At 39.2% G+C, this 13944-nt stretch overlaps 1 protein-coding gene across 1 annotated transcript in view; it reads left to right on the top strand.

The window, feature by feature from the left end:
• Positions 1–9409, top strand: part of LOC111864491 (pro-resilin) — an 11457-nt gene extending 2048 nt beyond the window's left edge. The window contains exons 2-3 of the mRNA XM_023851766.1: positions 3054–3180; positions 7296–9409. Of these exons, the coding sequence (XP_023707534.1) occupies positions 3054–3180; positions 7296–9409 (2241 nt within the window). The remainder of the gene's footprint in view (positions 1–3053; positions 3181–7295) is intronic.
• Positions 9410–13944: the final 4535 nt, after the last annotated feature.

The following is a 13944-nucleotide window of genomic DNA, read 5'->3' as shown; positions in this document are numbered from 1 at the left end:
CGAGTAGGGCAACGAGGAATTGCCTCCTCCATGGCAGCTTGAACAGTAGCATTTAGGCTGGCAACTGCATCATCAGCGGAAGTAGCTCCATATACTCCTCACCAATCACACGCAGATAGGGTGTTGTAAAGCAGAGTATAATTGCCGGCAGCGAATTTTCGATGGCTGAATTTATAATCGGGATTATAGGTAATACGTGGAATGTGGACATCAATAATTAGGGGAGGGTGATATGGATCAGGCTTGACCAAATCAGAGTAAGAAAGACCAGGCTTTAGATCCGTGAGATTAGAGAAGACTAAGACAAGTAAGTTATGGTTGTCAACACCTACAGCATACTGCCGAAGGCCAAGGAGACATGCGGAGGTGTATATAGCATCCCCCTTAAGTTTAGCATAGTAGTGACAGTTGGGCAGAGGTGACCCACGCACCCACTTAAAACCAGGAACATTGAAGTCTCCTAATAAAACAACACGAAAGCTATTTGTGTCAAGCATATTTTCAAGAAGGTGAAAATAATCAATAATGTAATCAGCCATGATTAAATGGATGTCGAGCAGCCTCCATCTACCTCGTCGTTACCTGCTGGGTTAACGGCAGATTTAACGGAAGCATCAGACACTCCAGCTTCGGATGTGCTGGGGGTAAATACTTGGTCAGCCGCAAGCTTACCATAATACGGGGCAATTAAGCATCCTGAAGGCCAGACACCAACGTCATTGATTAGCGAAAATTCATCCTCAGTAACAGTAATATGGAAGGATGCATAAGTGTTAAATTTAGTTCTAAGTCTGGTGCAGACCAACTTTTTAAGGCTTAATTGCTCCTTGAGGGACTTGTGTACATCATCAGCAGTGACCTCGGGGCTAAATCTAGAAACAAAAAGTGCCTTCGTCCTTTCCTTCTTCGCAATGACAGGCAGGGATGGAGAATTACGAACCCCAATAAGCGGCTGCCTGCGATGTCTGACAGTGCTGACTGCGGCTATATCTGCAGGGGGGGCTTGGCTTGGGTCTTCATTTTGTACTTGACAGTTTTAAAGCCTTCGGCATCAGCGGGCGAACTTCCGGTTGCTACAACATCCCTGTATGACAATCCAGCCAAGGTCGCAGTAGCAGGTACAGCAGGTAGAGTAGAAACAGACAGGGTCGCGATGCTAGGGGCACTTAACGGTATAAGTTGAGTAGTGACCGTGTCCTTGGTTACCGTAGGCGGAACGTGTAGTTCACTTGCAGTTTTGAAGGCATAGATAAAGATGATCCTTTCATTTTGTGTTATGGACAATAAAATCACCAAGGAATCCCTCAGAACTCATTTGAAGACTGATGAGTCCAGAAATATCATGGCTAACTGCTACAATAAAAGCGATGCTTTCGTTTTGTGGTACAGCTGAAAAAGTTGCAAGTCTACAATTTTGCTTGCATTTCTCATGTGTTCCAAACGTACGCCTGGTATTCATATCTCGCACTTCTTCTCTTAAATAATAAACTGAAGAGTAAATAGTGGACGTACAAATTATTGTCAGTCATTACGCATAAAAACATAATACAAATGAGCGAGATATCTCATTCATATTAATACGGTATCATCTTAATACATTCGATAAAATTTGTTGCCAGCTTACAAATCTCGTATGAAAAAATAAAAGATGGAAACATTTTGAAGAAATACGTTTTGACCAAATTAAGAGAAATAAAATCGGTGCTATTTTTTCCCTAAAATAATGCTTTCCAATACTCTAAAGCTCGGTTTTAACCTCAAGATCGAAACATATAATGCACTGATAAATATGCGACTTGACTTCCGACAATTGTGTCGGTATGCTTAAATTATTTGCCGGTACACGTACCGGTTCATACCGCCTGAAAGAGGCACCGCAAAATGCATCGACAAATTAATTTTGAACAAATATATTTTATAAAAGTTTTTGAGTAAACCGAATAATTAAACTACTGTGAAGTCAATTTTGTTCAAGTTACGATGCATAATCATTAAATGCACTATGAAGAAATTTATTTTCTACAAGCCACGAAGGATACGAGATCGAAAATTTCCCCATAGCGGGTTTTTTTATTACTATTTAGTAATCTTACGTGCGGCTAGTCTATAAAAGAAATTTTAGAAAAATACAGTAATCTATTCGATAAGACAAGCAAAATTCGTATTTATCAACAAGTAAAAAATGCACAATATCAGTTTTCATCGAAATGTTTAGGACATTTATGAACCCATTTTGAAAGGCCAATTTATGACCAGTACAACAAAGTATACTTTGAAAATCTAAACAGTTGACTAACGTTATGAGAAGATTTCTTGTATCAAGTTTAACCGAAAATTGACTAACGATTTATGATATACATGAAAAAGTCCATTCGTGGCCACATGTAAAATAGGGGCATCAATATGGCTGAAAATTAGAATTGCTAGACAAATGTTAATGAAGATATCATGTGCAGAATTAAAAATGATCTTCCCACAGAATTGTGGGCTTATAATATGTAATGATCACTATAGGAATAATTCCTTTTATTCATTGGAGTGATATTCTGGAAAGAAGGACGAGGAAGATTCTGAAGAAATATATTTCGTCAAATTGCCAAGGTAAAATGGAAGTTTAAGTAGAATTTACATTTTCACGTTTTATGAAATCAAGTGTTATAAAATTAAACATTAAACCTTAAACAGATTTTGATCGTTTGTTCAAGACATGGAAAATAAATCAACCCGTTACATGAGGTTTAGATTGTTGCTATACTGTGTCTAAAACATCTTTAAAGGTGCGTCATCATTAAATAGTGAGGTAGGACGTTACGTCATTAGAAACCTACTACGTTAATTTTTCAATATTTGGAACAAAAAACGCCATAATTGTAATCTTGAAAAACAGAGGAATTTTTTCCCCAAATTTGCCTCTCCTCTTGTTATGACGTCCTTTCAAAGATGTTTCAGACAGACAACATGAGAAATGTTGTAACCTCAAAGTATTTTAGGTGCTTACTGACAAAAATCTATTTCTATGAAAGTTTATGTTAATGCAGTTTCTGTATCCTTAGATATGGCTATTTGCTGCAATTCTGGCAACGCTGTTCCAACTTTGCTTCGCAGAAGACAATTCCAATAGTAAAACTGATATTGCCCCTAAAACATCAACAACAGAAGTCCAACGCCCGAAAAGGCAAGGTAAAACAAGATTTAGATGCGTTTCTATAAATGAATCTCTGGGTTCTGTGTATACATATATAATTACGCAGAAATTGATTTGGAATCAGAATCGGATGAAATTGAATGAAGAACACGGCTTTAGAGCAGAATCAACAGTGAAATGATAACTGTATTATAGGTAATAAAACTTTTGAAAATATTAAAAAATATGCACTTCTGGGAAGGAGCCGGGGTAGTGTAGTTGGTACAGAGACTGCCTACGAGCTGGACGGCCGAAGGGTCGGGGTTCGAGTCTCAGTTACGCCAGTATTTACACCTGAAATTAAGAAAATTTTGCAACGGCAGAAACGATTTTGACCAGCATATGTTATGAAGAAGATTATTACAATGCTGGCTTGTGAATTTGTTGCTATAAAAATAGGAGGCTGAGAAAACTCCATACTGAGGATCTTCATAGCTTATTTTTTCTTCTTTTTTTTCCTTTTTCTTTTTTCTCTCTCTCTTTGGCTCTTCATCACCTTGGATTTTGGCTGCTTTATCAGTTTCTTAATCCCATACACAGTCAGTAGGACTTCTTGGACCGGGGATCAGCCAGTCGCTACGCCGTTACCTACACACAGAACAACATAAACACAGAATAAACGCACACAGACATACATGCCTCTACTGGGATTCGAACCCACGGCACCAGTGTTCGAGCTGGAGAAAGATGGTTCATACATATCTCAGACCTCGAGGACACTGTGATCGGCCTTCCTTGCTTATACTCCTTGCCAAATACACTTTGAATGACCAAGTCATGAAGGGCAAAAAGAACAGGGCATGTAGGATGCATATGAAAGAATGGGAGTGCATTGGAGTGTTTTGGTACGAAAAACTGAAGGCAAAGACCAGTGGGGAGACATCAACGTAAACGGGAGGATAAACAGGATACCAGTGAAACCAGATGCAGAAGTATGGACGATATTAATCCGGTTCAGGATGGGGACAAGTAGAGGGCTGTTGCGAACATGATAATAAATTTCGGGTTCCGTAAAATGTTGGGAATTCTTCAGGTGGCTGAGCAACTAATGGCTTCTCAAGAAGGGTTTAGCCACTTGTTTTGTTTGGTGTGAAATGTGATCTCTTATTGTGATGGAAAAACAAATTATAAGTGTCCGAAGACGCAGTACTCAAGATAAAGTTTGGTCCCATTAAGGAAGTTGTGAGTAAACGTAATTGCTTCAGTCTATAACCATTGTATCCACTTGTATACACCACTCGGAACTATACTTTACAAATCATTGACACACACAGACTAGTGTCCTCAGTCTATTACAGTCTCCACTAGCCGATTCCTGGCAATGGCTTTTACCGAGAGAAAGCGTTCAAGTGACTAGATTGCCGTTGTAGCGGAAGATACTAGAAATAGAGCAAAATCTGCTGTATTGAGCCTGGGCTGACAGAGGCCCTGTTTATTGTACATATACATTTTTAACATGTTTAACATGTAAAATGTAAACATCTTTTACATTATGACAAATGACTTACTGCTGCAGACAATGACTCTGACAAAAGCCCTCGTCAGAGAGGGCGCCCCACAAAAGCAAGACCATTACTGTCAAACAGTAATAAATAACTAGTCATGATGCCCAGATGGGGCTTGACACCAAGATTGACTGACTGACCGTCCGCCAGTCGTAATATGACTTTGACTTTGACACAGAGTTAGTTGTTGACGAGAACTGGGGCGACTTCTGGAGATGGCAGTTGAAGGTGATTGAGAAGAAAGGGCAAGAAACAAATTAGACTGTGCAAAGAAAACTTCATGCGCGATTTGAAGTTACNCAGTCTGCTTTACCGTTTCTCACGGTGTTGTCGCTTGCAGATTTCTTATACTTTTTCTTCTACCCTGAAGATGGGGGCGATACGTTCCTCCGAACCGTGAGTCTGCTTTACCGTTTCTCACGGTGTTGTCGCTTGCAGATTTCTTATACTTTTTCTTCTACCCTGAAGATGGGGGCGATACGTTCCTCCGAAACGTCGGTTAACACCACATATACACGGTGCCAAATCCCAGAAGACTGCTTTCTTCGTAATTGCTTCAGTCTAAAACCGCGATGTGATTGCACTAAGTTCTGTAAACTACTAAATTGGGTCCGATACCTGAACGAATGTGTACGATAAAATAAAGTTGTCACTATGCTTAACTAATTAAGAACTACGCCATGAAGACGTGTGTGTAGTGGATGTACAGATCCACATTTTCTTGACCTCTGCACTAGCTAGAGGTGAGTGGTCAGCTTCACGTCCCGGCCGCTTTATCCCCGGGGAAAGAGCCCCAGGTACTCTTTCGATAGGAGGCTGGGTGGGCCCCAGAGCCGGTCTGGACGACGCGGAGAAGAGAAAAATCTTGACAATACCGGGACTCGAATTCCAACCCCTAGGGCGTCCAGCTCGTAGCCAGTCACTATACCGACTACGCTATCCCGGCTCCTGAAAGAATGTGTATAAACTATTAATATTTCCGTGAAGCCGAGTCCTCCCTGAGAAGCCACCAGTCGCTCATCTAATCAAGAATTTCCTAACATTCCATGGAACCTGAAGGTTACTTGCTGTGTTCACAAAAGCCCGGCGCTGGTCTCTGCCCTGAGACAGATGACTCCAGTCTATATCACCCATCATATTTCTCTAAAAATCCATGTTAATAGTATCCTCTCACCTATGTCTAGGTTTTCCTACTGGTTTATTTCCTTCTGGCTTGGCCGCGCCATAGCTCAAGCGGTTAGTCACTGGCGTCCCACCGCGGCGGCCCGGGTTCGATCCCGGGGTCTGGTCAAGTGGGATTTGTGGTAGACAAAGTGGCGCTGGGGCGGGTTTTCTCGGAGTATTTCGGTTTTCCTTGCCAATCTTCCACCAAATTCTCCATCATCATAATCACCCGGGGCAGGCTACAATAGGCCAATCAGTGGCCGCCGTGCCGAGTGGACCCAGTTGGACTCCACCCCCCACTAAGAGAATTTCCTTCTGGCTTTCTCACCATAAACCTATATGCATTCTTTTTCTTTCTCATGCGTGTTACCAGCCTAGCCCATCTTATCTTCATTAGCCTGTCTATTAGAATTATATTTTGCTACGCCTACACGTTATGGAGCTTCTCAATATGCAACCTTTTCAAGCCTCCTATTATTAAATCCATCCTTTGTCTAAATAATTTTCCCTAGTATCTGTTCTCGCACAATTTCAGTCTATGTTCATTCCTTAACATCAGAGACCAAGTTTCACAAACAGAACAAAACAAGTTTCACACACACATAAAATGCAAAGTTAAGAGTTTTGTATAATTTAATATTTTTTTTCGACAACAGGAACGATTGTGTATAAAGAAATTTCCAATCGATTCCACGAGTGACGGCAGGAAGTGACAAGCAGGCACCTACTTCCCCCAGTGTTTGGTGAAAGAAAATCAAAACTGGGAAAAATTCACATATACTATATATGTATAAAATATTAAAGTAACTTTTTAAAATCATTCTTTTTAGCTGAAAAAATAATATTTTATTATCACACTACGTAAGTTTGTAAACAATACATGAGCAATACTCATGAATATTTAATGATATGTTTCAATTCTTCTCCAGGAGGTTTCCATAGAATTTATACCGTCCAGACGAAATTATACAGAAATAGGTCTAGAGTTCTAAAAATCAAACATAATTCTGTAACAACACTAAGCAAAGAGTTCTGAACCCGTATATACATAGAAAGCGGTTCGCAGGCGAAGAAATCAAGGGCGTTGGAGTGAAAAGATACATAGTAAAACCTTCGTGTTGAGTTATAAAGTTTATGTATGTAATAATTAACAATTCAATTCTCACCTCAAAGAAAAAACTTACTTTCAAATTAAAATGGTTAACTGGTTAACGTAAGAAACATATAAATAAAATTTTTTGGGAAAATGAAGAGGGTATATAAAGATGGAGGCAACAATTTCCTCTAGAACGATGTTACTTTTGTACCTTATAACGCGGCACCATATCTCAGAAGAAATCTGTTTTCATAAACATAAGCTCTTTCTCAATCCGACGTTTGGACGTAGTCTTTCATAATGTTTAAATTTATGGTTCATAAACTCATTCATGTGTAATTTTCAGGATATTATCGAGGCGGTTCAAGCACAGGTTTTGGGGGGCTACCAACAGTCCCCCCAAACACGTACTTGCCTCCGAAAAACGCTGGAGGATTTGGAACTCAAAGGTCATCAGGCGCATTTGATAGTCACGGTCGTTCAAGTGGAGGAGAATTCAAAGGACCGTCATTAGACACTTCCTCATCATTTGGAAGTCCTGCCGGTGGGTTTCACGGATCCCATAATGGGCCGTCCAATGCATACTTACCACCAGGTGGTGGCAGTACAGGTTTCGGGTCTCAAAGTCCTGAATTCGGCAATAAAGGCCCATCACGCGATGGCTCATCTAGCACCTACAGCGCACCAGAGTACAATGAACCAAGTGCTGGATCAGGATCATACAAAGGATTTCCTAGTGGATCGGATAATTTTGGAGGATCTCCTCTTGGACCATCAAATTCTTATCTTCCTCCCAATTCTGCAGGTAGTCAGAGATCTTCAAACGGATTTGGACATCTAAGGTCATCAGAAAGAAACAACTTTGGCAGACCATCTGGATCCTATGGCGTCCCATCTAGTACAAGCAGTAGAATTGGTGGGCGAGGCCCACCTGGTGGCAGTGGATCAGATGGACAAGTTTCTGATATTTATGATGCACCAGGATCTGGAGGTGGAAGATTTGACGGACAACACGCTGGATTAAGGATCTTGGGTACTAACGCCTCCCCAAAATACGAACGTAATGGGTTTGTTCAGGGACCTTCTGGAGAAAGTCCCACGGCAACATACGGTGGGCCAGCTTCCAATATTAATAGATTTGGTGGTCAAGGTTCTTCTGGAGGGTCTTCGGAAGCAAATAATGTCCCATCTTCTAGAGATAATGGATTTAGTGGTCAAGGATCTTCTGGAGGAAGCGTGTTTGGAAGGCCTTCGGGCATGTATGATGCACAAGCTGCCATTAGTAGTGGATTTGGAAGACAAGGCCCTTCTGGAGAAAGCGGATTTGGGAGGCCTTCGGGTTCATACGGTGCACCAACTTCTAGTGGTAAAGTATTTAGTACTCAAGGTACTTTTGTAGGACGCAGGCTTGGAAGTCAGTTTTCAGAAACTTTTGGTGCTACAGCTTCCGGAAGTAGCGGATTTGGTAGCCAAACCCATGCTGGAGAAAACCTTTCGAGTGGCTTTGGAGCTCCATCCTCAAATTTTGGTGATTTAAGTCACCCTTCAAATGTTCATATTTCCTCCGGTGGTGGCATAGGACGGCATTTGCAAATTTCTGGCGGAATTGGCAGTCAAAGTAATGAAAGACCCTCAAGCTTCCACAACATTCCAGGACTAGATGGAGGCTATAACGGTTCCCCCAATGGTGCATCAAATACATATCTTCCCCCTGCATCGGGTGGACGTTTTGGAGGTCAAGGGTCACCCAGAAACAATGGTTTCGGTGGACAGCATGGGTTTCCATCTGTACCGATTTCAAATACTTACAGTTCATCATACAATGATAGGTCAATGAATGGTTACACTGCTTTCTCCATCAATAGTAACGGTAATTTCAATGGACAAAGAAGGCCTTCAGGATCTCACTGTGTACCGGTTGCAGGTTGCCTTAGTGGACGACCAGATACATATAAAGTTGGTGGCTTTACTGAACCCTCAAATCCATATCTGCCTCCAGGTTCCAGTTTCAATTATCGAGAACTTTCCGGAAGTGTTAGTTTGGGTGATCCAAGACCTGGGGTAAATGGTTTCAGTAGTTCACGTGATGGTACTTCCAATAGTTATGACAATCCTAGCTCTGACAGTCCAAATAATCATGCTACTGGCTTTGGACGATCATCACCTGGTTCCTCTAATACCTATTCGTCCTCTGGATCAGGAAGAAATTATGGGCCAAGTGGGTCTGGAAGGCAGTTAAGCAAGTTAAACCAGTATGGAGTCCCCCACCCTGGAGGATTTGGCCTGAGACCTCAGACTGCTAATAATGGTGATCATGGACCTGAAAGGAATGGCTCTCAAAGGCTGCCAACCTCATACAATGCATCAAACAATGGAGTTGTTTCAGGACAGCCAACTAGTTCACATTTTCCCAGTCAAAGACAAGTGTACATGTCTGCTTTTGAAGGTTATAAATATTAATAAACAACTGAATGCTATATAATATTTTGTAATTAACTCATATCCTGTCTGGATGATAACTTGATTTTATTTAATACACTTTAGAAATTCTTTAATACCTTTTGTAATTACATCTTTTTTTTCATGAAATAAAACCTGTCAAATATGCTTGAGTTTCTATACATGAATTTCTTAGAACTAGTCAGCAGTTAATACGAGAAGAAAATTTTAAAATGTTATAACTGTAAACGTTTTGAAAGGAAGAACAAAATTTGTATTTGAATTTCCTATTTTAATATGGAATGAAATTAAAAAAAAAGCAACAAAACTGCATCAGTGGCAACTACGTGTATTTACACAGATAGTCATACTAACTTCAAACAAAAATTTACTGTACATAAAAATGCAGCAATATGACACATTTGAGTTATGTTTTTTGTTGGAAACATTTCTGAATTGCAGAAATACTTACCAAGATAAAGTAAATGCTTATTTTTTTGGTTCATATTTGGTACTAGCCCAATCAGCCAAACACAGTTAAGTCATGGGGCAGAATCCTTCATTTGAGTGACTTCATAGTCGTACCTGCAGCCACTTCTCTCTCATGTCAAGCATTGTTCACGTATTGCTTGGTTTCCTTCAATCAAATTCTGATGTTTAACCACAGTAGGAGTATCAATGATCATGAATAGTAGTGAAACATGAGGTTGAGTGAAGATACTGGCAAAAGACCAGTATTTTTTTAAAAGAACTTCTAGTATCAGCCACAGAATAAAAAATATGGGACTAATTTATATTTCTAAATAAGACGGGAGAATGTATTTTCTATTCACCTGCTACATAAACTTAAGAAACTAGGTTGCATAAGGCATTTACAAATACAGTGCAAAAGGATTTTACGCTCCAAAATAGAAATCAGAGAGAAAAGACACAAAATTGAAATTAACACATTTACTCTCAAGTGATTAAATAGCCGCACAAATCTGACAGGTGTTGTCCAGTGATTGAGATTAGTTCTTTCGAAGGATTGTAATTACATCCTTCTCGCCCCTTCACCTGAAGACGGAAACAGATCCAGTTTCTGGAACATCATGTTTCTGTTCTCTAGAATACCAGACAATGGAAAAAGTCCAAAAACCCAGTAATCTACTCTCAGTTGATTGCATAAATCTGACATGTGTTGTCCAGTGATTGAGATTAGTTCTTTCTAAGGGGCCCACCTAAGGACGGAAACAGATCCAGTTTCCGAAACATCATGCTTTCTGTTCTCTAGAATACTGGACAATGGAAGGACTCCAAAAACCCAGTAATCCTGCGTGTTATACTCCATCGTCACAACCCTTTAGACCTATATTTACTCTTACCCCTACCCTTCATTAGAATAAAATTCTAAGCTCTTAATATTATGTATAGGACAACAGTCAGAGACAACCTAATCCTTGTAAAACATTGGAGTACAAGGAAAAAAATATAAAGAATAAATTTATTTTCTTTTTCCCAACCCCCTCGGATTCCCCATTTAATTTTGAGGGCATTTTACTAGTACTGAATAGATTTGTAAAATTCTTTTCTTACTGGATAGCTTCACTTATTTATTTTTACATTTACCTTGAACTAACCAACTTAACTGTAAGTTACTAACATCAAACACAGCAACAATGCTGCAACAAGACTGAACTGCAGGCATGAATATGTGACAAAAATGTAAACAAAAATATAGAAACTAGTATTTATTTATGACATTGTACAAAGTCACACAATGCATAAAATACACAATGAACTACATAGAACACTTTGTTACATACATATGAATACAGTCTGTACAACAAAATTACACACATTTCTAAAACAAATAATATAAACAAAGCAACATTTTGGTATGTTGATCTCATTTGCAAATAAAGTGAAGCTAGAAATGTGTATGAAGAACTAGTTTACTCTTCTGACTGGCTTTTAACTCAGTACACAGAATATAAAAAGAAAACTGTACTTAAAAGATAACATAATTCTAAGACTTCTATATGTAAAATAATGCAATCAGCAGTGAGTACCAACAGTACTGCATTATGGGATGTGACACATCTTCAGAGATACTATTCCTTCACCCTGAACATGTTGTTGGTAGCACTGGCCTGATTCTAACAAAATAATGCAAGAAAAGGTAAAGTTGCTTCTGTATTTAATTAACCTTCAACATACAGGCTTTTTAATTGCTGGCAGCTCTCTGCAGCCATAATTTAAATGGCCCTAAGTCTTTAACATTACAGACTTTCTGAAACAACTATATATTTTCCGTTCTATGCAACATAGAAATACGAAAAACAACCCGAAAGACAGTAACATTTTCTACACATACACAAAAGAGCAATTTTTACAAATGAAAATTAGCTGTTATTTTGTCATGAAATGCAAAATATAATCTTTACTATATGTTATGAAATTGCAAAGGACTTACCCGTAGTTTTTTCTTCCATCTTGCGACATGGTGATTTTGTAAATATAATCGCACTATATACAATATTTTCTTCAGACTGTATAAAAGTTTGAACTGTGTCACTTCACAGTTTACGATACCTCACACTTTGACGCGGGTGTGCCACTTCTTGAAGCAGTTCACGACACATAGCCCAACATCACACTTTTTACAATAGAAAAGGGTGCTCCTGCTTTTCTTATTTAGCGAACACACATGACGTCTTTGTTTCCCTTTCGTTCATCAGATTTGGACAAATTTTTGCAGTTCCAGCTTGGGGGAGAGGGTTACAGCTAAATCGAATTCTGTTGATTGACAAAGCGACACTCTCACCTCTTAGCAATACTTGCAAAATAGTGATGCAAAGTAAATATAATACTAGTCAAAAAGAGTGCCAGTCCAACACTGATACCAAAAGTCACAGTGATGAAGATGTCTTTTACTCACAAAGTAATACTGGCTCAGTGGGTTTATACCTCTTCCTAGACATAAAATAAAAATGATATATAAAGAAATATATGAGTCTGACATTGACTTTCTAACTGATAATGAAATATATGATACTCCTCAGTTCTCAAAACACAGTTGGGCTTTATTTGGCTGACCAGGTCATAAACAGTCATATCTAAACGTAAATAGTATCCAAACCAGTACCTTGATAAACAATTTCATTGTTCAGAGCTAACGAATGAACCACTGATATGACCTTGCATGGGTTTGTTTTGGTTTCAAAATGAAGATCAAACTGCTAACACTCCCAAAGAGAGGACCTGTCCTGCACTAGATATATCTAACATTCAGCCACAGCAGAGTGTTACCCACTGTTAGATATATCTAACATTTGTATGTTAAAGGTTAAACACTATGCCATGAAGACATAAGGAGTGGAGGTATAGCTCCACCATTTTTGACCTCGGCACTAGTTGGAGGCGAGTGGCCATGCCCTAGTAGCTTTACACCCACCAGGAAACTGCCCTTGGAACCCACTGGATATAAGACTGGGTGGGCCCCAGAGCCAGCATGAATGCCATGGAGAAGAGAAAGCACTTGCCCTTGCTAGGAATCAAACTCCAGTTGTCTGACCCATAACTCGTCATTATATTGATGGAGCAAAATAATTATCCTGATCAATTATTTAGGCCAAACATTGTGGAGCATAGCATACTCTTAAACTCTGAAGATGGATGAAGTATATGTTCCTCTGAAACAATGGTAAAAAAACTACTACACTATATGGTGGCACATATTCAGTCACCACCCTAAGAACATTAAGTCAAACTCACTGATTACCCACATTTTATCACTGGGATTACCATGCCAATCATCGCACGATTTCTGAATGATATACAGTGGATCCTCGCTTAACGAGCATAATTCGTTCCAGAATCTTACTCGTAATGCGAAACAATTTTTCCCATATAAATTAATTTAAAATATGATAATGCATTCCATGCCGAAAAAAATACTAAAAAAATTTTATGTATAACGTTTATTCAAAGAAAATTATATATAAATTGTTAAGGAGCGTGAATCAACTTCATCTCTTCTTCTATGCGGAATGAACCAACCTGGAATGCGAATTCGATTTTCAGGGAAAAAAAATCGAAATAATTAGTTTATTATTTATGATACATATCTAATTCTTTTTTACTAGAAAGCTGTCTAGAGACATTTGTTTTTGCTGACGCTTCAAAATTTGGTGAAAATGCGACACAGCATTATCATTAAATAAATTTGTAGTGCGCATGGCCACTGCCTTATTAGGGTGATGCTTCTCAATGTACGATGCAACAGTTTCCCATGCTTTCAGCATTTCTCTTATTGCGCCAGAAGATTGTTGCTTTGCTGTTACCTCCTCCTCCTCCTCTGACAAACTCTCCTCCACAACTTCTTGCTGTGAAACACAATGCAACTCCAAATCATGCAAATTGTTGATGTAGGCCGATTGTATGTGCGTGCTAGATCAGCCACACTCAAACCTCATTCTCGCTTTTCAATGATTTTACGTTTGATTTCTACTGTTATTTTTATTCTCTTATGGCTGTCTTTTTGCAGCTTTTTCTTCGGGGACATTTTTGCAAGG

The sequence above is a fragment of the Cryptotermes secundus genome, unplaced genomic scaffold, assembly GCF_002891405.2.
Source record: "Cryptotermes secundus unplaced genomic scaffold, Csec_1.0 scaffold854, whole genome shotgun sequence".
Taxonomy (NCBI): domain Eukaryota; kingdom Metazoa; phylum Arthropoda; class Insecta; order Blattodea; family Kalotermitidae; genus Cryptotermes; species Cryptotermes secundus.
This window is presented reverse-complemented; position numbering and strand designations above follow the sequence as displayed.